We start from the raw sequence: 27,645 nt of genomic DNA on the forward strand, positions 1-27,645 counted from the left end.
TGAGTTCTTCAATTGACGTTTGTAAAAAAGGAAAATCAGACAAAGCAGATGTACTTCCATCGATCTAAAATACATATGTCTTTCCTCTCTCTCATGTATCATCTGTTTTCTAGCTCTTGCAATATAGTGACCGTGAATCACACCAATATAAGCAGGAAAGCTTAACTACTATTCTTCACTACACCCACTTCAACATTCTCTTTTAGTTCCCGACCTCCCGCCACGCGCTATCAACAGACTGACCATGCCACCGGATCAACTTTTATATAAAATTTCAAGAAGGTCGCCTCATTAGTTAATTGATCGAACGATGGCGCCTCAGCACTATTACCTTCGAGGTTCCACAGTGCAGAATGACTAGAGAAAGAAGTGAAGTTGATGACAATTGTAGCTAGCCATGGTCAGTGGAAAACATATGCAGCCGTGGAAAAACATTTCTTGCACATATGAAACCTCCTGGCTCCTGGGCATGCAGGAGCTCATAATCATGCGTAGATCATTAACTTCATAACTGTCTATGCATGTATAGACTACTTTCAGTACTTTGTAACCAACATACAATACACACGACTATGTCGATCTAAACCTAACCGGACCAAAGCCATCGGCATGCGTCAGTGGTCAGTGTCTCTGAGCTGAAGTACTGTTCCGGAATGCATAATATAGTGCGTACTAGTTTCGGATTTTCGGTAAGCAATATATTAATTGTACGTGCGAATACATGTGAACTTGACCTTAAATGTTTTAAGTAAATAAATTTGTGCAAATAGATGTGAGTTTTTGAAAGATGTATATATAAGTTTCATAAGCGAAATACTATTTAGGTTGTTTTGTGCACCAAGTGATGACCGATCGAACCAAAGAATATTCAAGCATTGTGCGCACTCATGTCTCTGGATGTTGCTTGCATACGTGTGTCAACTCAAGAGAATAAACCCACACAGATTGATAGGATTAGTTTTACACATTAATGTTTGCTCGATCTATAATGCTCTAAGTCGCTCCAAAATGAAGAAGAATTAAAGTAGAACACTAGTAGTCGTACTAAATTAAGTTGAACAATTCGGCACTACTCGATAACAAGCTCGGCCCTAGAGATCTATCATGTCGTCTGCTGTTAGTGATTAACCTCTCCAAAGACCTTTCACTATACTACAAATCAGTAAGTGGCTTAAATAGTAATCCATGCCATAACCATAAAGAAATTAAGTGCTATCCATCACAGGAAACAACTCACCGCCAAATGATCACCACACGTTCCATTAATTCCGGGACTGTATACGGACCAACCCACTTATCCTTGTCACCGAGCACTGCAATTCTTTCCGAGTTTCTTCTCCGGCTAGCTCAGCCCTATTTTTCCATGCGTTCTCCTAGAGCTAGCTGTGTGCTAATTGTGTGTGTGGATGATGTGGGATGTGTGGAGCTGTGTGCCCTATGCATGCTAATTTGGCCTCATCAAGTCATCATCCATTTATGCATCCTGCTGGTGGTATTAGATCTCTGTCAGTTAGCTCCCTAAACGTAACACATCAAAACCGCATTCAGGCTTTGTTTGCCAGAAGAGAGAAAAAAACAAATGGTAACAAACTAGATGATAAAACTCATGCATGGTTCAGCAAATTCTGAGTAAAGATATCGATACGAAAAGGAAAAGCATGTGAAAATGGTAAAAAACTTGTCATGATTCTGGGTGAAAAAGTGGAAATCGTATACGCATGCATTGCCGAATGAGGCCGGTTTAAGCTAAATGGAGCTCGGGTTGGACCTTCAGACAAAAGTGGTAATGGTGCGTAGGATGAACGATGCTGCTTAATTTGCTTTCTATCCAGGCCTAGCTAGCTAGCTTTATTATCTAATTATCTTGTGGCAGCTTAAATAATAATCATACTGATTGATTGAATGTTTAGAATTGGAGAAAATTGCGTGTACAAGAGTCTCTAGTGTCATACATTATTTGTGTGAACCAATTTTGATGATGAGAATCGAATTCCGCAGGTAAGGATAGTGCATGCGAGTATTTTAACAAGTCATTCTTCGATCAGTTCCTGTTCTTTACTTATTTTTCAGAATTAACGAAATAAATATGTCAAAATTACAGTATATGATGACTCGCTCTATAAATGTTAATGAAAAAACTCGTAGTATTAATTTGCGGATATGCATGATATTATAAGTTCGTAAATAATGCGCGAATTAAACCAACTGATTTCATTTGGCATATTCATCCTGGTGTCCTTGCAGTTCTGTGGAGTAACCAGAGCCATCCTACCTTCCTACGTGTCGAAGGATAACTCCACACGTACGTGTACCTTTAAGTGTCACATCCAGGTGATTCAGATCCTACAATAATGAATTTGCAGAGGCATCTTCTTGATCCCTTCTTGTTGTGTTGCGTCCATTAATTAGACGTACATTATTTTCTAGCTAGCTACATAATACTTGGGATCAGCTTTTCATTTACTTATAAATGTTGCCAGCATCGGAGGAGAAGCTTAGTGGATTTGCCTTGTGTGTCCATTAGTCCAAGTAAATCCTCTTTGATGATTGTGTGTTGGCACTAGATAGTGTTTTTGTTGGTCTCAATAAATTAGAAGTACAAACAGTGATCTGCAGCAGCTGATAACAGTACGTTTATTTTTCCTTCTTCTTCGTAATCTCAGACTCGTCACCTTCATTCTCCTTCACTTCGATCCCATGGCTGGCACAACAAGAAAGAGACTCGGCAACTCATGCATTCTTCTCATAGGTATTCATCATATACCCTCCCGTTTCTTTGTTCTTCCATTAAAACTTTTATATATGAATACCACTCAGATATATATTTAAGCTCACTAGCTAGCTATGATGACTAGAAAGGACCAAACTAATTTGGTTCTGGATCGATCTATCTCTGCATGTCCAAGGTGACCAATATTAGTAGTATACTCTTTGCTAGAATAGATTAGATTGAATGATAAAATGCATGATCAGTTTTAATTTTGTTAAATTTTGGTTTCTGTTGTTCTTCTGATGACAGTTATTTCTGGGATGGAAAGATTTGCATACAAAGGGGTGGCATCAAATCTGATAACTTATCTAACGGATGTAGTAAAGATGAGCAACTCTTCTGCGGCGAAGACGGTGAACAGTTGGTGCGGATTCACATCCATGGTTCCACTCTTAATTGCACCCTTTGCTGATTCTTACTGGGATAGATACTACACCATTGTAGCCTCTTCTTTTGTCTACGTTGCCGTAAGTACTAACCACCTCTCTTTTCTCTGTCTTTCTTTTTCATTTTTTGTGGCCCATTAACTTTGTTTTTTGGTTGTAAAGTTTTTTTTGTGGTCAGTAAAATTTGTCCGCTGAGTGCTAGTAAGTGGGAGTACGATTAGGAAAACCATTATAAAGATATGGATAATGAGTCATCATCATCTGCAGTTCTGCACTAAGAACTGGCGGGCCGGGTCAAAATAAATGCATTTTCCTAAGATGAATTAGCTAGGAGATTGAGTGAATAATATGAGTTTTGGTGGCGCAACGGTTGCCTAACATAGTATAGAGCGCTGTTCGTTAAGGATCTTATATTAACTGCATTCTAATTTGCGCCATGCTAGTTGTCCATTTGTAACAACGACATGCTCCTGTACGTCACGAAGACTAACTGATCGTCTATTGTTCTGGATTTAGGGGCTTGCGGCATTGACGTCAACAGCATTTATATCCCGGGGATCCTCCGGTCAAGCAAACAAAACAAGTTCATCTTCATTTCTGTTTTGGTCATTGTATTTGATTTCTCTTGGTCAAGGTGGGTATAATCCATCTTTACAAGCTTTTGGAGCAGATCAACTTGACAGTGAAGAGGAAGAGTTGCCTACTAGCAAAGATGACAAGAAACCTAACAAAAAGAGTCTGTTCTTTCAATGGTGGTACTTTGGTGTTTGTAGTGGCACTGTCTTGGGTATCAGTGTTATGTCTTACATTCAAGATAATTTTGGTTGGATACTAGGTTTTGCCATCCCCATGATTTCGATGGTCACGTCAATTGTAGTTTTCTCATGCGGAAGCCGAATTTATACATATAAACAGAGGAAAGAGGCCATGGATTATAAGCCTGTTGTGAGCATGATTCAAGTTGTTAAGGCAGCTGCATTGAAAGTACTGAATTGCACAGTCAAGTTACCCAATGAAAAAGATGTCACTGAGCTAGAGTAAGTTCATTTCTTTTTTAGTGTTGTTAAAATTATTGTACATAAACTTTGTTCTGATGCTATCTAATTTGCTTAGGCTTCAAGGGAAACCGCTTTGTCATCAGAAATTTAGCAGCAATGAGGACATGAACAATGAGCATCCCAAAAGAAGCGTCTACATGTTCGAAAATGCAAAAGTTATTCTTAGGCTTTTGCCGATATGGTTTATGCTGTTAATGTTTGCAGTGATTTTCCAGCAACCTTCAACATTCTTCACCAAACAAGGCATGACAATGAAAAGGAACATTGGAAGCAAATTTCTTATTCCACCCGCAACACTACAGAGTGCTATTGCACTTTCTATAGTCGTGATGATGCCTCTTTATGACAAAGTTTTGATCCCAATTACTAAGGTTCTGACTTGTAACGAAAAGGGTATCACCGTAATGCAGAGGATGGGGATTGGGATGTTCACTTCAGTCATAGCACTGATCATCGCGGCAATTGTGGAGACAAGAAGGCTCCATATCAGCAGAAAGATGGAAATGCTAGGATCTCCATCTGAGACGGTTCCGCTCAGCATATTTTGGTTGCTGCCACAATACATTCTTCTAGGCATTTCAGACATTTTCACTGTCGTTGGGATGCAAGAGTTCTTTTACTCTGAATTTCCCATTAGAATGAGAACAATGGCCTTTGCACTGTACACTAGTGTTTTTGGGGTTGGGAGCTACTTGAGTGCCTTTTTGATCTCCACAGTTGAAGCCATCACAAGTTCAAATGGAGGTAAGAGCTGGTTCTGTGATGATATGAATGCAGCTCGGCTAGACAAGTATTACTGGTTTTTAGCAGCATCAAGTGCACTTAGCTTTTTGTTTTTTGTGATTATATCATCATGTTACACTAGAACAAAGGATTTGGACTTGGACAGTAATGAAGGTTGTAAATAAGCTGTTTGTTTTGAGTTTAATGTACAAAGAGCATTTGTATCAAAAAAAAAAGTACAAAGAGCATTTTGTTATTCTTCTTCTTTTTTATTTATTTTTAGAATGAGCATTTTGTTATTCAAGATTCAAAGTTCAGATAAGTTTGAGTTCTCTGGTTATATTAGAAGTTCATGTAATACTCATGTTATTAGATAGCTTATAGTCTATGAATAAAAATTGATTTATCTGAGGCATTGATTTGCCATTCTAAACATGCATGTTTCTACTCTTAATTTTCAGAGTTTGTTGAGTAATAGTTGGAGACCAGTGTTCAATATTTCTTCCTCATATGAAAGATTGGTCTTTTTTTTTTCTTGGAATTTGGCTATATATTTAGCTTATGGTGTTACTTTTATTTAGTAGAGCATCTAGCTGAATCTTCAAGGTTAATTACCCTTTATTAATCAATGTTGTACACAGCCACATGCAGGTACATTATTTTTGTTTCAACTGTTGAACAGTACGTACATTATTTGATGTAACAAGAAAGATTCGAAGTTGATTTCGGGGGAACATAATCATCATTAAAGGTGAAACAATCAAAAATACTTTAAAATATCTGATCGAGCACTACTCTACTGTTGTATAAAGGCGTTTGATTCCTGTCGTCCTCATGCAAATTAGGTTTGGCATGAGCCGGGAAAAAGCTTGAGCCAGGGTTTCCCCAGGCTTCAGAAACGGATTCCCGCCCCCATGATCACCGTGTTGAAAATTAATCTTCAAATCCGCACTCGCGCGCGTAGTTGATTTTGAGCCTGGATGAAAGTGAAGTGACTGTTCTTAATTAGTGTATGTTGCAAACGCCTGTACGACAGCACCGTACCCCTGGCTTCGGATGGGTTGTGAGGAAGAAAGCGTAAGTGAGATCGATGGTATTTAAAGGGAGACCATTTAGTCTTCCATATTAGGAAATGCTTAGCGAACAGAGGTATGAACTGAACCTGAAAAACAATATCGAGTACTTAAATTCGTTAGACGTAATGATCAAGTCTTTGTTTATGGGGAGCTACTGTATTCAAGCTTTGAACTATTTTGATTTATACTTAGTCCTATACAAGAACAGAAATATTTTCATGATATCGGCAATTGATCAATTGGAAAAACACTACTGGCTAGTAAACTGCATGAATTTATTATTAAGACGATAATATAATCGTCTAGTAAGATGATTACGTACGCTGCTGGCGATTCATCTTGGCTGATCTCATATGCCATTGATGATGTCGGGCGCACCACAACAAGGCGTCATCACATGTGATATCGTTTTCTCGTCCAACGTTCCAGTGGATTTGAAGTGGAAATTGAGCTGGCCGGTAAGTCTTGATGGCTTCCTCCAAGAGTTTGTCGAAATAATGTCATCATAATGGATGTGGGTTATTGTACCAGTAACCGAACTTGTGAAGGTACTTCTTGAGGTTATTGATGCCTTTAACCTTGTCACCTTTGTGACAACCCTTAAAAGCTCGATGAAGTCAAACGGAGATGAGTTTTTGCCATCGCCGGCTTCTTTGCCGTTGCATTAGAGAGGACATGCAAAAAAGAGGGCGAGGAACAGGAGGAGGAGAGTAAATGTGAAAACAGAAAGATCTGATTTGGATGGCGTTGCTCCAAGTTAAAAGTACGGATGTTGCAGAAGCCTCACATTTTGCAATAGAATTTATAGGCAATAGTACGTATCGATCTGTAATTCTGTAATTGTAAAGTGATGTTGTGTCAATTACGTTTTACTATGGTGTTGTTACGTCATGCATGTGGACTTGTTGAGCTTAACAAACAGATCGAAATCATATAAAAACCAGAACTTGATTGATGAGCTCAACATGCATGTGGCAATGTTCATCATCAGTTGGGTTTCTGTTAGCGGTTAGGTTTATATTATTAATTAAGGCAGAGAATTTTGGAGACGAAACTAGCTTCGACAAGAAGACATTCGATCTGATGATCGACTAGGTCATTGATGCAAGAATTGTCAAATTATATATTCAAAACCGTTTTCAAGCTAGATGAGTTAATAGTATATGATGATGCTATTTATTAGATTATTATTACCAAATATCTGTTTTTCCAACATATTAGTTGATATATTATACGGTTTTCACTTTTCAGCGTACCTGATAAGTTTCTACAGAAATGATCTTTTAAAAGCTAGAGATCTATCTGATGGTGCAGTATATCATATTTTCCACCGTGCTTAATTAACCTCGCTTAAAAACTGAATTAATCCCAACGATTGAAAACTGAATTGAAACTACGTACAACATATATTTCTTCATATAAATTGAAATTGATAACTCTCAGACGTTTTATATTCCTTGAGTCTCCATGCAAACCCTAAGTTGCCCCAGGACGGATAGTACTACTTACAGTAGGGTAAGAGCTCCCTCAACTGAGCAATGAGCCTATGATCAAGTCCCAGAATTGAAGGTGTCTAATCTCATAAGCCACCGTCTGCAAAGGTGCAAATCCTATATAAGAACCTTGCTTAGGTCCAACAACCACAACTCATTGGCATCATATATTTATAGGATTTTTCTTAGCTAAGGAGTTCCGCACCAATAGTTTTAGTGCGGATTTTCATTTGTTCATTACTTTTTGATCCAATTTCGTCACCATATAGTATCTAGATAATACTGTGTAGATTATCTCTGCAAAATTTCAGCCAATTTGGAGATCGTTAAGACCCTCAAAATCGAAAAACAAATGGACGGACTGAATTTTGTCAAACATGAATCGTTCATATTTTTAACAGAAAACAAAATTTTGAGGGTCTTAACGATTATCAAATTGGCTGAAATTTTGTAAAAATGATATACACAATATCATCTAAATATTACATGGTAGAGATGAGGAAATTCGATCAAAAAGTTATGAAAAAATGAAAATCTGCACCAAAATATTAGTGCGGACTTCCGCATCCAAGAAGGACTATATATATACATATATGAAAGTTTTTAGGTGTGAATATCCACACCGTACGGATTCCGCGATTCCGACCAATGACACGCAACGAAAGCATGGATGGTGTCGGCCGTGCTTCTATCCTCTCAACGCTCCTGTCTGTGCCGGCCGCAGCTGTAGTGCCGGCTCACGACGGCCAGAATCTCAAAATAATGTCTGTCTCACGGAGACGTCGAAGCCCTTGGCGTAAGGTTTCAGGGAGAAACACGTACTGTAGGTAATAATTTCTGCTGATAATGGTACGTACTCAGATGAAGGCCATATAATTACGATTTCTGCCGATAATTGATTAGTGGGTACGTGGTGGTATGAACTGATTAATTAGTATTGAACTATTGATCAGCACGTACGTACATCCATATGTTACTCTTAATTTCTAATGTCGATATATGTAGTGCATGCATGTTAATCTTAAAATGTAATAACCCTAAATTTCAAACATTTTAGTTTGATTTGGAATTCTATAAAATTTCGAATTTTATTAGAATGAACGTAATTGGTTGCGACGTTAGTAAACGAGAAAAGGAAACGTTCTCGGAACGTTTAAATTGAAAAACGTTACATTTCCGTAACGTTTATATCGACTTTTATTCCGTCGATCGGTTGCGAAAACTTCCTTCACGAAAGTTGTAGAGCTCGTCGATACGAGTGCGTGGACATGTGACACGTTCAAATCGGACGACGGATGTAAAAGTTATTAACGTCGGAAGTTAGTTTCCGATTTGGAAACGAGTATAAATAGAATGATTTGTGATTAGGGTTTCCACTTTTGGAAACCCTCAGTTTCTCTCCGCCTCCCTCTCACTTTCTCTCTCTCTCACCCGACCCTCTCTTCCTCCCTCCCTGCCGAATCGCTCCCTCCCCGATCACCGCCCTCAGACCTTCGTGGATTAGACCGCCACCCTCTACGGCCTTGCGAGCTCCCCCGCGAACGACCCCGAGTCCTCCGCTCCGTACCTCGCCGCCACGAGCTTCAACCAGAACCAAGCTCGGAGCTTACCGCCGCACCTCGCATCGTCACCGACGAAGATAGGGCACGAGGACTAGCTCGCTGTCGCCGCATCTCCTACTCCACCTGCGACCAAGCAAAGTGCGGATCGAAGCACCATCACGCCCTCGGCTCGATTCGACTCCGCCGTGCTCACGAGCCTCTCCGGTGGTCTACACGGCATCGCTGCACCCCCACGAGGTAAGGGTTTGATTGATAGATCGATTGATGTACTTGATTGATGAATCGGAGGGGGAGGAGATTTGGGGTTACCGCCGCCTAGAGGCGGCGCGTGGGGGTGAGTAGGGTAGCGTAGGAGGGATCTGAAGCCGTAGGAAGGTAGAGGAGGAGGAGGGGGAGAGTTTGGAGGCGACGGTGGCGTGATACGCGCCGTGGTTAGCCTCGGCGCGTGGGCCCCACGCGCGGCCCGCCGGAGGTGGCGCGTGTGCCACACGCGCCGCCACGTGCGGCGGTGGAAACAGTTTTGACAGAAGGGTATTTTGGTAATTTACTGTGTACGGTAAATGTAAATGTAATTTTTATTTACTACGGTAAATGTAATTAAATTTTACCTTCGGTAAATGTAAATATAAATTACTTTCAGTAAATGTAAAAAGTAATTTTGTAAAAGGGTAATTTAGTAAATTCTATTTACTGAATTTGTATTTACATTTAAATCGTACGTATACGTACAGAAATACGTATTAATATTTATACGTACAGAAATACGTATTAATATTTATACGTACAGAAATACGTATTAAATATTTATACATACAGAAATACGTATTAATATTTATACGTACAGAAATACGTATAGAATATTTATACGTACAGAAATACGTATTAATATTTATACGTACAGAAATACGTATTAATATTTATACGTATAGAAATACGTATTAATATTTATACGTACAGAAATACTTAGTAATATTTATACGTACAGAAATACGTATATAATATTTATACGTACAGAAATACGTATTAATTGCATATTTGTACAGTATCCGAGAATAGTAACAGTGAATAGTACCACTGAACAGTAATTTCGTAAAACCGAAAATTGCTTAACAGTAACCGATTATTACTGTTTCGGCATTTAAAGGTTTACGAAACGATTCTAAATGCTTGTCTTATCTTTTCAAGGTGATCGCTAAATCGAGGAAAGGAAATATCATCGGGAATTGTGAATGACGCTCGAGTCGATAAGGTGAGTAAAATCTCACTTATTTACGAATCTACCCTTGCGGTGATTCCAAGATTTTTGGAAGAGATTTTAATATTGAATTACGACACGTATACAATATAGTGGATTACGTATATATCGTATAAATGGTAATAAGTACATATATATATAGTTTGCTATATTATATACTGTTATGAATTCGTTGGAATTGGTCATTTCGAATGACGAGAATTAAATGTTGAGCATGTGATGTGATTTTTGTACAATATGAGGTGTGATTATTGTACGTGGTTTTAACATGAGTTTGTTAAAATGTTTTGTCTTCGGACGAGTTTTGTCTTCGGACGAGTTTTTGTCTTCGGACGTGTTTATGAAATATGACATGTATACGATATAATGGATTATATATATATTGTATAAATGGTAAATATGTACATATATATATAGTTTGCTATATAATATACTGTTATGATTTTATCGTGATTTATGTCATTTCGATGACGAGATTTAAATATCGAGCATGTGATTTTGATTTGTACAATATGATGTGAGATTATTGTACGTGATTTTAACATTGAGTTTGTTAAAATGTTGATTGTCTTCGGACATGATTTTTGGTACAATATGATGTGAGATTATTGTACGTGATTTTTAACATTGAGATTGTTAAAATGTTGATTTGTCTTCGGACGTGATTGATACAATATGATGTGAGATTATTGTACGTGTTTGGCAAGTCGGAACCTAGCCTTTGGCCGGGCGAAAGTTACGATACAGTTAGAGCTCTAGTCTGTCTGCCATAGTACTGCATGTGAGGTAACAGGTGGTTATCTGCTCATGGGTACTCGGTGTATTTTGGATGTTGGGTAGCGGGTGGCTATCCAATATCAACGGTGTATTACGAGAGGGGTAACAGATGTGTACCAGCGTTCTTGGTACCCGTATTATAAATGCATTGGGTAACCAGAAGGGTTACTTAATTTCCTCATGAGCGTTTTATTTCATATTTTTTGGGTCAACCAGATGGGCTGACCATTGGCTCATGAGGGCATTTATATTTGTTGTTTTGTGATTTTTCGTATATTTTGATATGCGAGTTATATGTTTTCATTTTACTCATACGAGCTGTAAAGCTTACCGGGTTTGTGTTTACAATCCCGGTGCACCAATTCGATGGTGTAGTGGATGACTCCGCAGGTGTAGATTAGCGGGAATTGACGGACCGCTCAGAGGACTTGAAGTGATTTACCTCCAGCTTGTGTGAGGATTTTGTGTGACTATTTTGTGAGAGATTGTGAGGATTATTACATTCCAACTTACGTAATGTAAATTATAAATTTGGGTTGTAATAATTGTTTTTTTTTCTGAGTTGTATTGATAACTCAGTGATGATCCGCTGTGCACTTAAATGATTTCGATTTTATTGAGATTATTTTGTGTTTAACGACTTTAGAATTTTGAGTTTTTAAGCTCGAAATTTTGGAGTCGTTACATAAAATTAGTTCTCTAACTAATGTAGTGAGCTCTTATTCAATAATGTAAACAAGTACATAATTTTTAAATTTTATCCGTTTGAAGAGCAGGTACATTACATTATTTGATAACAAGAAACATTAGAAGTTGACTATGGGGGAACATAATCAGTACTCGAAAAGTAGAAGGCCGATGATGCAATTAACCATGCTTTAGATTATTTGATCGATTGCAGTCCTCAAACCTTGTATAAAGCTTTTATACCTTGAATATCGTCCTGATGCAAATTTTTATAAGCCACGCCCTCAGTGACGGTTGGGAACATGACAGCTCCCTCTACTGAGCTGTGTCCAAGTCCCAGAAGGTGCCCTATTTCATGCAAACCAACACTCCCGTAGTCTACTGCACCTGCTTTAGCACCTGCAGACCAAGTCTCCTCTGCGTCGTAGTGCAATGTTCCAACCGTAGGGTACGCAGCGTGGGCGAGCTGTCCACCAGGCCCATCAAATGCATCCCCGTCTCCATGATCACGCTTGTGAAAACTGATCTTCAAATCAGCATTCTGGGCAGATTTGGTGTTATGGCTGAACTTGAAGTGAGTGCTCTTACCCCATATTGCGAAAGCCTGTGAGATAGGAGCCATGGCTCCGGCTGGGCAGCCGGGGAGAAAACCGTAAGTGAGATGGTATTTAGAGGGAGGCCATTTATAATTTCCATCAGGTAATGTATAGTGAACTGCCGTATGAAGTTCAGCTGTAAAACAAGTAATTAAATTCGATCGTTAGAGGTAATGATCAAGTCTTGGTCCAAGAGTACTATAACTATATGCATGCTATAAAAAAATTTGATGTACCTAGAAGTACATTCATGTTCTGATCTTGATCAGTAACTGACCGGTAAAGCGTTAATAACAAACTATATAAAATTAAAATGATGATCTCATATATTATATTTTAAGTTGAAATATCTACGGTGTTGGTGCTGTATCTTGGCTGCTCGCATGGATGTGGTGCCATTGATTATATCGGGCATACCACAGCGAGGCATAATCATCTTTATTATGGTTCTCTCATCCAACGTTCCAGTGAACTTGAGGTGGAAATTGAGCTGATATGTCTTCACGGCTTCCTCCAAGAGCTCGTCGAAATCATTGTCATCGTAATGAATGTGGTTGTTATAGTTCAAGTAACCGAACTTTTGAAGGTACTTCTTGAGGTCATTGATGCCCTTGACATTGTCACCTTTGCGACAACCGGTAAGATGCTGAAGGAAAGCTACTGGAGATGAGATTTTGCCATGGGCTTCATTTGCCGTTGCATTAGAGAGGAAAGGGAAGAGGATAATGAGAAGGAGGAGGAGAGTGATTGTGAAAGGAGAAAGATCAGACTTTGGTGCCATCGCTCCAAGTTAAGAGTATGGATGTTGCAGCAGTCTCTTATATAATTTATAGGCAATCGTATTGATCTGTAAATGTAAGCAGATGGTGTGATTAATTACGCTTTCTATAGAGTTGGTGTACGTATGTCATGCATATATAGCCGTTGAGCTTAACCAGCAGAAATCATCTAAATAAGTAAAAAAAAAAAACACGTCCTTGCTAGAACATGTTGATGAGCTTAATATTTGGCAACATTCATCATCAGTTAGGCCTAATTTGTCAAAACTGAGAATTTTGAAGACAAAGCTAGGTTTAACGTGAACATATAATTCATTGCCGATTTGATCATTCACTACAAGAAATATGGACATCGCCCACGTCGTTGGATTCGTGGGTATTGCTCACTTTCCCACGTAATTATGTGGGCATTGGGGTTCGCCCACGGTGCAGCGATATTTTTCTGATTCGTCCGTATTACTCCCGTGGCTAATGGCCAATTGTATCACATATCCAAAGGATTCGTGGGATTTCTCCATCAATTGGACCCACCCACTATGTGAGTTCAATTGTCCCACGATTAGTTTTGTTTCGTGGCTCCATTAATATATTTTTTTTAAAAACCCGGCAGTCAATTGACTGTCTTGATACCATAATCACCAGATTTTCATATACCATATGAAACTATATAACAGTGAAATTCTCATTGAACCCATCAAATATAAATATCATTGATACAAACACAACCTAATTAGCATCAAACGCTCAAACTCTAACCTTGTTAGCTTATCTACTAACAAATAAGCTAATCCCTAAATTCTTGAGAGAGCAGACCATCAGCTATTGTGGACATACACCAATTTTCCTTCACTCACAAACCTTTGATTTCACTTATCTTTTATGCAAATTTAAACAGAAACATTTCATCATGGTATTTATGATCTTTTTGTGGCTACTTGCAACACATATGAACATCTATTTTAAAATTAATTGTAACTTACATCAATCCTCAAGTGTTATTGATATTTAAAATACTAAAACCGAGCTTAGATGCAAGGACTCACCTGCCGTTTCAAGTTCCGATGCTTAAGCTGTTGGCAACTGAATTACTACAAAATTGACAAGCCAGAAAACTCTCTATGTAAGCTGTTACTAAGGAACTAGATATTTGGTATACAAGTAAGGTAAATAGAATTACTGATTAAATATAAACCTTTCAAATGTATCTTAATAGGCAATCAGATTAGTTGAAATTTTTTAAAAGAATATAACTATTAATTCACGTACAAGTAACTGAAGTAAGCGATCATAAGTGGCAAACTATCATGTTTTTCAGTATATATACACCTTTAGCTAAACATGTGGTCAAAATACCTCTAGTAAAGTCATGTCAACAAACTATGGATTCGCAGCTCCTATCAAGAAAAAAAACTATGGATTCATAGTAGAGTAGAGTAGAGTAGAGATGAGTAAATAATTGTAAACTCAAAACTCTAGATGGTTGTTGAACAATGCAGACTGATTTTACCTCTTACTAACCATTAGAATCACACTTTCAAACTTTACTATCAATAAGTGGTCAATAAGTAGACATAATTTTATTAACCTGTATAAGGATATAAAATTTTCACTACCTTGAAGATCATCGGCGAGATTCCCTGGATATATTTCTTTAAGAGATGGCAATATTGCAGGTGTACATGTCTAAAAAGAAAATTAAGAGATTATAAACTAGAAGCAGGATGACAAAAATACATATTGCATAAAACTGATTTGTACTTATTCTTACTACATAGAAGTAAGAACATGACACTGAAACAAATTAATTTCAAGTATTATTGGGTAACGGTAAGATTCAGCCTGGTAAACACGACATAACACATAATCAAAATTTTCGCAAGGAACAAAAATGAAAACTATATCATATATCTCTGATGACTCATTAAAATATGGAAGGTCGTAAACTATAGCGTAAAATTAGAAAGGTTGAAGAGGTTAAAGATCCACATAAGTTAGCTATTAGCACTTTAATTCTAGCAAACCACATTGCTATAAATTAACCAAGATGACAAGAAAATAAAGCTAAACAGTCTAAAATATTTCCTCCACCTCCTCACTGCTTGTTAACACCATAAATAAAATTTGGAATCACCTGAAAGTGGAAAATCACAAGCAAAGTGAGGGCATATGAATTGAATGAACCAAATATGAGATTCTTCATGTTTTGTGATTTTCCCATTCTTTTACCTACACAATCAAGAGTATATCGTATAATAACATTTTAAAGAACATTGAAATCTGATTTGCTACAATACTATCATACCAAGTAATTGAATTATGTCTTGTTTGTATTCGTGAGTGCCCCAATAATTGTATTAAAACTTCCAAGCCGTATGTAATTGGTTTAGCTCATTGTCTGGATAATATCCTAATCATTGACTACTTAAAAAAATAGCTATGTAGATTACATTATATCAAGTCTCAATGCACCATAAGAAATGACGAAGCAATATGCAATGGGTATGAGCATATATACCTTCCATATCTTTATCCACTCTATGGCCAAAGACAACTGCGCCAAAAATGCTTATTTGGAACCCGACTGTCCGGAAATTCCTAAACCACATTTACAATTAGCCACATTTACTCAAAACGTTCATAAAAAACTATACATTTTTCTTCAAAATAAACAAAACCATAACGAATTGAAAAGCAATAGCAAAGTTTGTATTTAATTGGGTGCTAACACAATAGAAAAGTTGTTCTATTTTGTGGACCATTACTGTGTTTTCCTGAGAAGACTTTGTGAACCATGGAAAATGTTGAGCTGTAACAACACTTCCATGTGTCATGATCTTCTTTTGAACAAAGCAGAGACAAAAGTAAACTATTAGCAACTACAACAAGACATAGATGAAATTGGTGTGTCAAATATAACCATAGCAACAGAGAAGGCGAGAAACAACATCAACTTGAAGCTGAGCATCAACCCCATTCTCACAATTTATGAATAATTAACTAAACTCACTAATTACATCACAGAACAAACCCAAATGTGATCAAAACATTCATCTTTTCTCATTGCACATAAACCTTACAATCCACAAAAAATTGAATCCCAAATACAAAACAAGAAACTCACCTGCCCAGTAATCCTATCAAGCTCTTCAATCAAGTAAACCTTATTCTCGGAATCCTGCCACAACCTGCACTTAATCCATTCAAAACCCTGTTTTTCAATCCGAGTAGAATCAATTTGAACAAAACAGAACCAACCGTCCGGCGACGTAGATTGAGACGAAGGTGGCGAACATTGCGACTAGAAGAGTCAGAGGAGGGGCGTTCGATTGCAGGAGAATTCTTTGTGTTTGCTGTCTCTAACAGCAGTATCTGAATTCAAAAAAAATGAGCTATTTCTAGGGTTTACGAAGCCATAGAAAAGGAGATCTGTAGAAATTGAAAGAGAGAGACTACCTATTTGCAATTTACTAAGGGTTTTTAGCACTCACGAATCCGCACAACAGTGAGAATTCACTGTACAATTGCAGCATAAAAAGAAAAAAAATGTAAATATTGCGATGATACCCACATTTTGTCCCAAAACGTGAAGATATAAACATTTCAGAGGTGGGGTTGGATACCCACAGTGCAAAACAGTAATTTCTCTCACGATTCATTTAATATATGTGCCCAAATTGTGGCTTTTGCCAACTTTTTTTGTAGTGATTGATCGATGCAAAAGATATCCAGATACGTTCCGCCTTCTGTTTTCAAAACCAATTTCCAGATGGATGAGTTCATACTATGAGATAATCTGCATGAGATATTAACTGTAATTAATCTTCTAGTCATCAATAGCATTAATATATTACCGATCCATTTTCATTTGCATGCATGCACGATGCGCTTTCTTCATTTGAAGTTAATTTGTTTATTGATTATTTCAATTAATCAATTTGCTTATGAGTATCATCACGTACACAATAGATTTGATAGATGACATACGGTTTTTGATTAATTTAATTAATTTTCTGCACAGAAGTCCTTAAAGAGAGACCTACTAATTTGGTCGATCTGGTTCTTGTACTTTACGGTGAATGTGCATGCATATATACTGATTCCGCGTATCTTTTATCTCTTTTACTGTTAGATGGGTGATATATGAACGAGGGGTAACAAGTAACACCATCTCTCGTCTGTTTTATATCAATTGAAGAAGACGAGGAATAGTATAGGAGTATAGGACTGTGACTATCGGTGGGGCGTATCTTTTATCTCTTTTACCAAAACCAATACTTCCGGCCAACAAGGAAAGACTATCAAAAACGAACTTGAACAGAAAATAAAATTGGTAGATAGATTTATATTAAAAGAGTAGGTACATATATCTTACCGCACCAACTCGAATTTAGAAGAAAATGTACCAAAGTTTACCAAAGGATCGGCTCTTGATACATACAGCTCTCTTCATTATTTTATTTTGAAACTATGATCAAGGATGGAGGATGATACGAAAGTTAACTGTGGGGGCCTGGGGGGGGGGGGGGGGGGGGTGATGATCAACAAAAGAGTGGTAACAACAGTGCCTTGAAGCTTATTCGATATGATCGAGATGCAGCTGCTACGGTGACTTGGCCGTCAGAACGAGTGTTGGGAGCAAAACCGTAACTGAGAGATGAGGCAGGCCATTTTGGATTGCCACCGAAAAATGAGTAGTGAGCAGTAGAATGAATTGAACCTGTAATTCAGTATCGAGGCTTAATCGTTAGACAGAATGTTCAAGTTGTAATTCAACATCTAGTGCTTGATTGCTTTGAACTAAAAATTTTGAAACTCAATTATACATGAGAAATGGTAATTTTTTCTGTAATTGTACATGAATGTACTCAAATATTTGGGTGAAATAGTGTAAAATGTATATAGTAACGTAGGACAACGTAAGAAAGTCAGAGTCTAGCTATAGGACAAAATAAGAACAAATAAGTAAAACAATTTAGACGCCAACGTAAATAATGTAATAACCCTAAATTTCAAACAATTTTAAGTTTGATTTGAATTCTATAAAATTTGCAATTTCAATATGAATGAATGTGATTGGTTGCGATGCTATAAAACGAGCGACGGATACGTTCTCGGAACGTTTAATTTAAAAAACGTTACGTTTCCGCAACGTATATATCGACTTTTATTCCGTCGATCGGTTGCGAAAACTTCCTTCACGAAAGTTGTACAGCTCGTCGATACGAGTTCGAGAGTATGTGACGCGTTCTAATCGGACGACGTACGTGAAAGTTATTAACGACGGAAGTTAGTTTCCGATTTTGGGAGGGGGTATAAAAGGAAATGTTTTGGAGCTAGGGTTCCCATAATTGGAAACCATTTCACCCCTCACTCACCCGCCTCCCTCAGTCCTCTCTCCCTCTCATCTCTTCCCGAGCCCCCCCTCTCTCTCTCTCTCTCTCTCTTCACGGTTCCTCCCTCTTCCGAATCGATCTCACTCACCGATCTCCACCCCTGTCCATCGTGGCTTGCACCGCCGCCCCTACGGCCTTGCGAGCTCCGCAGCAAGCAACCCCGAGTTCCCCCACACCGTGCCTCACTGCCACGAGCATCGACAAGCTCGGAGGTCATCGCTGCATCACGCGTCGTCACCTACAATCGGAGGGGAACCAACCGCCGCACCCCACCTCGTCTTGACTCAAGCACGATCGACTCCGACACTCTCAAGACGTCGATTAGGTGAGGGCTTGATTTTATTTGGTTTTGTTGATTGTTGTTGTGAAATTGGTTTGAATCGGAGGTGAATTGATGGAGGATCGGAGGAGGAGGAGGAGAGATAGGGATACCGCCGCCCTGGGCGGCGCGTGTGGAGGTGTTGGGTGGCGTAGGGGCTGTCTAGGATCGGAGAAAGGAAGAGGGGAGAAAGGAGGATAGTTTTGGGGTGGTGGTGACGTCACACGCGCCGGATTTGGGCTCGGCGCGTGGGCCCCACGCGCTGCCTACCGGAGGTGGTGCGTGCAACCCACGCGCCGCCACGTGCGGCGGTGTGACAGTATTTTCCGATAGGGGTATTTTGGTAATTTACTTAAATGTAAATGTAAATTTTATTTACTACGGTAAATGTAATTAAATTTTACCTTCGGTAAATGTAAATATAAATTACTTTCAGTAAATGTAAAAGTAATTTGTAAAAGGGTAATTTAGTAAATTTTATTTACTGAGATTGTATTTACCTTTAAACAGTACGTATATGTATATAATACGTATATAGTATTTATACGTACAGAAATACGTATATAATATTTATACGTACAGAAATACGTATATAATATTATACGTACAGAAATACGTACTAATCGTGTATTTGTACAGTAACCGTGAATAGTAACAGTGAACAGTAACTTCGTATAAACCAAAATTGCTGAACAGTAACCGTTTATTACTGTTTTGGCATTTAATGGTTTACGAAACGATTCTAAATTCTTTTCTTATTCTTTTAAGGTGATCGTTAAATCGAGGAAAAGAATTTCCATCGGGAATTGTGGAATTGCGCTCAAGTCAATAAGGTGAGTAAAATCTCACTGAATTACGAATCTACCCTCGTGGTGATTCAACATTTTTGCAAGTGTGTTTATCAAATGAATTATAACATGTATATAATTTAGTGGACTACATATATGCAGTATAATGGTAATAAGTACATATATATATATTTCATTAAATTACGTACTGTTATTAATTCATTAACAATAGTCATTTTGATGACGGAAAATTGTGCATGAGTATGTGATTTAAATGGTACAATATGATGTGAGAATATTGTACGTAATTCTTCAGGTGTTTATGAAATATGACATGTATAGGATATAGTAGACTATGTATATATTGTATAAATGGTAAATAAATACGAATATATATAGTTTGCTATATAATATACTGTTATGATTTGTATTGTAGTGATATCGTGAAAGTTTTAAAACGTACAATATGATGTGAGATTATTGTACGAGATTTTAACATTGAGATTGTTAAAATGTTGATTTGTCTTCGGACGTGATTTGGTACAATATGATGTGAGATTATTGTACGTGTTTGGCAAGTCGGAACCTAGCCTTTGGCCGGGCGAAAGTTACGATACAGTTAGAGCTCTAGTCTGTCTGCCTTAGTACTGCATGTGAGGTAACGGGTGGTTATCTGCTCATGGGTACTCAGTTTATTTTGGATGTTGGGTAGCGGGTGGCTATCCAATATCAACGGTGTATTACGAGAGGGGTAACAGATGTGTACCAGCGTTCTTGGTACCCGTATTATAAATGCATTGGGTAACCAGAAGGGTTACTTAATTTCCTCATGAGCGTTTTATTTCATATTTCTTTGGGTCAACCAGATGGGCTGACTATTGACTCATGAGGGCATTTATATTTGTTGTTTTGTGATCTTTCGTATATATTGATATGCGAACTGTATTGTGATTTTACTCATACGAGCTATAAGCTTACCGGGTTTGTGTTTACAATCCCGGTGCACCAATTCAATGGTGTAGGGGATAATTCCGCAGGTACTGATTAGCGGAGATTGAGTGACGACTCCGGAGATTCGAAGTCGTTCGTACCCTGTTGTGGTGAGATTTCTGGCGTGGATTTGTGTGAGAATTTGAGTGAATTTATTTGTGAGATTTGTGAGTGATTTGTGAGGATTATTACATTTCCATTTTATGTATGGATTATAAATTTGGGTTGTAATAATTGGTTGTCTGAGTTGTATTGAGAACTCAGAATTGATCCGCTGTTACACTTTAATGATTTCGATTTATTGAGATTATTTTGTGTTTAACGACTTTAGAATTTTGAGTTTTTAGGCTCGAAATTTTGGGGTCGTTACGATCAAATAGATAATTGTACCATTGTGGCCTCTGGTGGCCTGATCGCATCGACAAGGTGCCATTGATAATATCCGGCATACCACAACGAGGTTTCATCATCCTTGAGGTGGTAATTAATCTGGTAAGTCTTGACGGCTTTCTCTACAAGATCGTCGAAATCATCGTTGTTCAAATTACTGCGGTTCTTGTAGTTCAAGTAACCGTATTTTCCGAGGTACTTTTTGAGGTCATTGATGCCCTTGACCTTATCACCCTTGTGGCAACCCTTGAGATGCTCAAGGAACTCAACTGGAGAAGCAGTTGCGCAAGAGAGGAGAGTAAGAAGGGCAATAAGCAGAGCAAAAAGACAAAGGGAAAGATCAGATTTGGATGCCATTGCTCCTATTAGTTCTGCTAACTCTGCTGTAAAATCCTCATATTTGTACTGTTATTTTATAGGCTTGTTATTTTCTCATATTGCGGTCTTGTTTAACTCTACAAGTTGTTACTTTGACAAGTATTACTAGCTAGGTAAGGTCGAGACGTGCAATTGGGATTCGGGAGTAAATGAGAAGATACATTGATTACCGGACTAATCTGTATCGGAGAATACGTTAAGTACTTTTAAGTGGTCATCAGTTGTCAATTCCGACACCACCCGATAACATGACTCGAAATCAGTACGAAATAAAAAAGGTTGAACTCGCACGATTAAAAAGCAGTCAGCGGCAGGTCAACCCGCCATGACATATTTAAATAAAAGGGTCAACGACGGGTTAACCCACTAACACAAAATGAACCCGCATGACACGTTTAATAAAAATATCAAACTAAATTGTATATAACATACACGTATACAAACTATTTAAAATGGTAACATTATATTTATATAAGGGTTTAGTAAGTCTTTTCTCATTTTGAACTAGAATTTTGGGTAATACATTGAATTTTTTTATTTGAGTCTTGCTTGAGTTGGTCATTTAAAATGACATGATATATTTATCAAATGAGTTAAATGAGTCGGAAACGGGTAACCCATTTAATAAATAGGTTGGGTTTAAGTTTAAATTTTTGACACGATTATTAACTGAGTTGAGTTTAGCTGTACATTTTATGACATGCGAGACACCTTGACCCGACACGACTCATTGACAACCCTAGTCATCATTCGATCTTGGTCACCATTTGCTAGAACTAGTCTTGCAAATTTCCCTTGCTCCGTAGATTACATTGCTCCGAAACTTCTAAGTTGCCTAACTCTAAGTTTCTAGACAGTTTTTTTAGTAGCTTTCATCCAAAATACGGACATTATACTCCAAAAACTATAAATCTATAATATATATATTCGATCAGATACATTATGTTTTATTTTGAAAAGGTATATGTACACTGATTATATGGAGTTTTCCATTGTAACTGACTAAATGCATATATAAGACGTACCAATAATCACTAAAGAATCAACACACTAAAATAAATAAATAAAAATTATTTATAGTATTTATTTGGTCAAATCCTACTTATATAATATTAACAATAACACAAAAATCTTCTAGCTAAATCCTACTTATTGTTAGAGTTTAAACTAACAAAGAGCTAGAAAATTATAGTTTATGTAGAGCATCTCCAACCGTTCTAAAACCTAAATAATCTCTATTATAGAGGAAAAATATTAATTTTTAGCTCTAACAGTTCATTTAAACCGTAATCTATAATTTTTAAAGTAGAAAAAGTGATAAACAAAATCTCCTTGTATAATTTTTAAAATCTGTATAATTTTGAAAACAATCTCTAAACTTTATTTCTCACAAGAAAAAATTCACTCTCCATCCTAAAAAATAATCAAAAAAGAATGAATGATTTATCACTCATTCTCTGGTCTTGGTATAATTTATGATTATGAGATTCAATTTAATTTTCATTTAACTATACACATTTTTATTATATTTTATATAATATAATAGATGAGTCGTAGGAGTTAATTTTTTTTTTTTTGGAGAGATTGAAAACACCAATCCTCTATAATATAGAATTGAGTTTAGACTAGCGGGGACTCTAGTTAAGTTTAACTAATTCTGGCGGGAAACTAATTGAGTTTAGTTTAACGTCCCGATCAACTATTAGTAGTTAATTAATTGATTTAACTAATTGAGGGCCAATTATCCAAACTATACATGGCCATCCTGCATATTATTGGGTTAAATAATCTACTGTACGTAGGACGACTAGTCTTGCATTAGTTGCATATGCGTGTAAGTTGGGTAAGGACTGGTCAATTGGGGAGAATCAGTCAAAGCTAGTTTGTGCTGAAAAATGAAGAGCCGCCGTCCACCATATGAACAGAGGTGTAATATCGGAACTACTATTCGTAGATAGAGCTCTCAGTTGTAGCGTCTATTAAACTGGTATCTTACTACTGTGGATATTTATTGGTCTTGTTCTGTGGATAAGCGAAGAGAGTAATTTGATCTTAGAGAAATTGCGACGGTTACATAAAGCTATTTAAAGTAGAACATTGAAGCCAGAAGCTTAGAACCGTAATCTGTTTAGAGTACGTGTAGGACGAACATTCATCCGTAACATAAGATTTTCTGCAGAGATTACAGAATATCTAGCTAGTCGAATTTAACCCATACAACAACAATTCCAACGCAGCTTTGTAGTAACAAGGGGTCGTCAAAGCAAGTCTTGATCGATGCCTTCCTCCATGAAATAATCAGACTCATGGCTCATCGTCATTAAAATTAATGAATGTGGATGTTGTACTTCAATTCCAAGTAACCAGACTTTTGGAGTTGATTAATAGTTTTGAGTTTTGACCTCACCTTGGTGATGTTCTGTAATGATCCGATTTTTCGGAATCGAATTATTTGAATTCTTAGACTCTATTAACTGTGTAAATTTATTAAACCGCATTTGTTACACTTCGCGACGTTGTAAAATCGAAAACGAAACCGTCTTCAGAAATCTAATCGGAAAAACGTTACTTTTTCGTGACGCAGGAGTCGACTTTTACTCCGTCACTCGTTTCTGAAAACTTCCTTCACGAAAGTTGTAGAGCTCGTCGATACGAGTTCGTGGAAATGTCACGTGTCCTAATCGGACGTCGTACACGAAAGTTAGCTTCTGATTTTGAAAGTGGGTATAAAAAGGAAAATTTGAGAATTAGGGTTTCCATTTTCGGAAACTCCTTCTTTCGCACCCGCCTCCCTCTTATGTCTCTCTCCCCGACCTCTATCTCTCTCCCTCAGAAACTCCTCTCCGACGATCTCCTCCTGCGCCGCCGTGAAGCCCGCGCGACGTCCCCAAACTTTTGCGTCTTCCTCCACCATCCAAGCGTAGTCGCCGGCGAGACCAAGGCATGGAGACTAGCTCACCATCACCGGTCCTTACCCCCGGAGCCACCTACGACGCGATTGGAGCTCGATTTGGGTATTAAACCTAAATGTGCTATGCACCTGTACTGTGACAACAAGGCAGCTATTGATATTTCACAGAATCCTGTACAACATGATCGTACAAAACATGTGGAGGTTGATCGTCACTTTATAAAGGAGAAGCTAGACGCGAAGATCATCAGTTTTCCTTTTGTTCCTACAGAAGAGCAACTTGCCGATATGCTCACAAAAGGAGTATCTAAGAAAGCTTTTTATGACTCACTTGGCAAGTTGGGCATGGTTGATATGTATGCGCCAACTTGAGGGGGAGTGTGAGTGGAGAGTAGTATGTGAACGGAGAAATAGTGGAGGAAATCACGGGTAGTGGAATATGTAATGGAGAATGTAGTGAAGAACACTTTATATGTGTATATATAGATGATTATTGTGTAATAAGATCAATAAGCAAGATTAATTTCCTCGGAATATTTAACCCATACAACAACAACAACAACAACAATTAATGCCAATGTAGCTTTTTAGTAATAAGGGGTCGTCAAAGTCTTGATCGATGCTTTCCTCCATCTTCATGAAATCATCAGACTCATCGTCATTAAAATTATTGTGGATGTCGTATTTCAACTCCAAGTAACCAGACTTTTTCGAGTTGATCGATGGTTTTGACCTCACCTTTGTGACGCTCCTTGAGATGATTAAGGAACTCGAATTGAAGGGGATGATGTTTTGTTGTCAGTTTCTTCTGCATTTGCGCAAAAGAGGAGAGTACGTAAAGAGAGTGAGAGTACTGAAGAGAGATACCAGACTACACTTGGAAGCCATTGTGGTTTATGATGGAATATGTGGCGAAAGCCTCATAATTTGATTGCTATATTTAAGACGTTACAAAAGCAAGAACTACAGATCAGAGAAAGGAAGAAGACGTTGTTGTCCGCAGAAAAAGATAAAGGAATAAGATGCTGGGGTTTAATTAATTCAACGCGCGCGGTAGTCTTTCTAAGGGACTGTTGTAGGAAATCTGGTCGTCAACCATTAAGATACAGAAGATGGAACTCGTACGTCAAAGTTTCGGTGAGTCTCAACAAGGACTAAAACATTTATAATTTTTTTGATATTTTCGTAAAATTTTCTATTTTTCGGTATATGGATATATCCGTTATATATCAAGAATTTTTCAATGAAAATTTTCGAAATTTTTCAATATTTTCCCGATATATCCGGAAACTTTCGAAATTTCCCGATATTTTCATAATATCGCCACGTGTCAGACCAACTATAAATAAAATAAAAAATCACTGATTAGGAGAATCAAACCTCCGATCAATCGTTTTGCAAGCAAAAAGTTATAATCAACTATACAACACCAATTTATTGTTATATATGGCTCTTTTTATTATATATTACATTTCATGTCTCAATATTCATCTAAAATTGAAATAAAACCGAACTAGTTGTGAGAGGAATCAAGCCTCTTTGGTCTAGGAGGAAGCAATGATGGACCTTACTCTTCTGGGTGAAATTCAACATGCATTATCCACCATATTTATTCTCTAATGAGATGCAATCAAGTGAAAACATATTGACACAATTTGATGCACAATCTTCACAAAGCTATGGTTATGGTCAAAGTTGAAAAATACTTGATCTGAACGAGAACTACTAGTACCACAACCCACAATCAATCACTCACGACCCCTATGGTTGACATATAAGTCAGTATATGCAAAATTATAAAGAGGAAATATCATTTAATAACTATTCTTCACAATATACTCAGGGTTTTACTCAAGGACATAATGAAGATAGTGAAAATTTTGTACATCATAGATCATTTATGTGGTTCGAAATCACTAATGTAATTTCATATTTAATGTATCATATGTAAATAAGTCACGATGACCTACTCCCCTTTTGTGTATATATATATATATATATTAAGTAAATTTTTAATAATGCTCGACGATTATTTCACCTTAAATTATTATTACTCACTATAAAATAATAGTTATATAATAATTTCTTATGACATATAGTAGATAATTGATCAAATAAATATTTCTCAAAGTTTCATTCAAAATTTCCATATTTTTATATAAATTTCCATAATTATTTTTTAAAATCAAAATTTCAAAATTTTAAATCCTCAATATTTCTATTCTCACCGAAATTTTAGTCGTTGGTCTCAAGTCAGTCAAGTGAAGACATGCATGATGAAGAGCCGTTTACTTTCGATGGATTAATTTGTGATGGGTATACTTACATAAGTCAAAGTCCTTTTTGGGGTTTGGGGCCTTGGGGGATAGGACAGCTACAACTTTTTCGGGCTAGATCGTTCTCAAGAATAGCAATAGTTGATACTATCCTGAAGCAAGTATGATTAATTATCAACAATAAAGTGCACGAAAGATAAATAACACATGAGAAAGGATTATCGATGTATCGATTCAGTTTTCTTTTTGTTGTTCGATCAAGATTACAACTCCCGAAATTCTCTGAAAGAATGTGTTCACTCTACATATGGTCAAGTGTGCAAATTCATAAGTAGGAATCAGGAACAAATGTGAAAGTGAAACAGTCAAGAACTCGAGGTAATTAATCCCATGCTTGTCTTCTATCAGTGAAGGAATGATGTAAAAACATTGGTAGTCATGCCCTGATGCCAGTTAGCCATTAATTACAATCTATAGACTACAGTACGAGGCGCAGCATTATTTCGACAGGTCCATTCAGAGAAACAAGGTTATTATCCTCACATCATATTTTGAAGGCAATTGAAGAGAATCAAGCAAACTGTGAAGAAGTTTCATCTAAACTTGATGAAATGAGGAACCAGGGAACTTGTTTAGCTAAATTAAGAACTTGTTTAAAAACCCTGCTCCTATATATAGATGCTCTCTTCCAGATTAAACATCAGCAATATATGTACAGTATATATTAACCCCTCTCTTTTTTCTAGGGTGGTGTTATTGACACACTGGATTATTTAGAAGAAAATGTACCAAAGTTTGCCAAAGGATTGGCTCTTTATAATTTATACATACAACTCTTTATTCTTTATCTTTGGTTTGAAAATTTTAGAACAGGGTATGCATGCAAGTTACCTTATTTGATCAAGTAAAGGGCCGGGGATATTAAAGTTAACTGTAGGGGAGTATAATTAACAGAATAGTGGTAACAACAGTGCCTTGAAAATTATTCGATATGGTCGATCGAGCTGCAGGTGCTAGCTAGCTAGGTAGGAATGCTCC

The 27,645-nt window shown here is 37.3% G+C and overlaps 2 protein-coding genes and 1 pseudogene across 2 annotated transcripts; 1 reads left to right on the forward strand and 2 right to left on the reverse strand.

The window, feature by feature from the left end:
• The first annotated feature begins 2,509 nt into the window (after window positions 1-2,509).
• On the forward strand, window positions 2,510-5,282 carry LOC126799019 (protein NRT1/ PTR FAMILY 5.8-like). The gene is made up of 4 exons (XM_050526127.1): window positions 2,510-2,749; window positions 3,020-3,237; window positions 3,673-4,193; window positions 4,270-5,282. Exons 1-4 carry the CDS (start codon window positions 2,698-2,700, stop codon window positions 5,120-5,122), a joined length of 1,644 nt encoding a protein of 547 aa, XP_050382084.1. The 5' UTR covers window positions 2,510-2,697; the 3' UTR covers window positions 5,123-5,282.
• Window positions 5,283-5,728: 446 nt separating this feature from the next.
• On the reverse strand, window positions 5,729-9,288 carry LOC126797429 (metalloendoproteinase 2-MMP-like; annotated as a pseudogene).
• Window positions 9,289-12,004: 2,716 nt separating this feature from the next.
• Window positions 12,005-13,164, reverse strand: LOC126799922 (metalloendoproteinase 2-MMP-like). Its single transcript, XM_050527185.1, has 2 exons — window positions 12,738-13,164; window positions 12,005-12,519 (listed from the first exon to the last, which is right to left on the reverse strand). Exons 1-2 carry the CDS (start codon window positions 13,162-13,164, stop codon window positions 12,005-12,007), a joined length of 942 nt encoding a protein of 313 aa, XP_050383142.1.
• Between the last annotated feature and the right edge of the window lie 14,481 nt (window positions 13,165-27,645).

This window comes from Argentina anserina, chromosome 6 (genome assembly GCF_933775445.1).
Source record: "Argentina anserina chromosome 6, drPotAnse1.1, whole genome shotgun sequence".
Classification (NCBI taxonomy): Eukaryota; Viridiplantae; Streptophyta; class Magnoliopsida; order Rosales; family Rosaceae; genus Argentina; species Argentina anserina.

Coding starts and splice junctions, on each gene's coding strand:
- LOC126799019 (XM_050526127.1), top strand. CDS start 2,698: ATGGCTGGCACAACAAGAAAGAGACTCGGCAACTCATGCATTCTTCTC. Junction 2,750..3,019: donor CTCATGCATTCTTCTCATAG/GTATTCATCATA, acceptor TTCTGATGACAG/TTATTTCTGGGATGGAAAGA. Junction 4,194..4,269: donor AAAGATGTCACTGAGCTAGA/GTAAGTTCATTT, acceptor TAATTTGCTTAG/GCTTCAAGGGAAACCGCTTT.
- LOC126799922 (XM_050527185.1), bottom strand. CDS start 13,164: ATGGCACCAAAGTCTGATCTTTCTCCTTTCACAATCACTCTCCTCCTC. Junction 12,520..12,737: donor CAAGATACAGCACCAACACC/GTAGATATTTCA, acceptor CTTGTTTTACAG/CTGAACTTCATACGGCAGTT.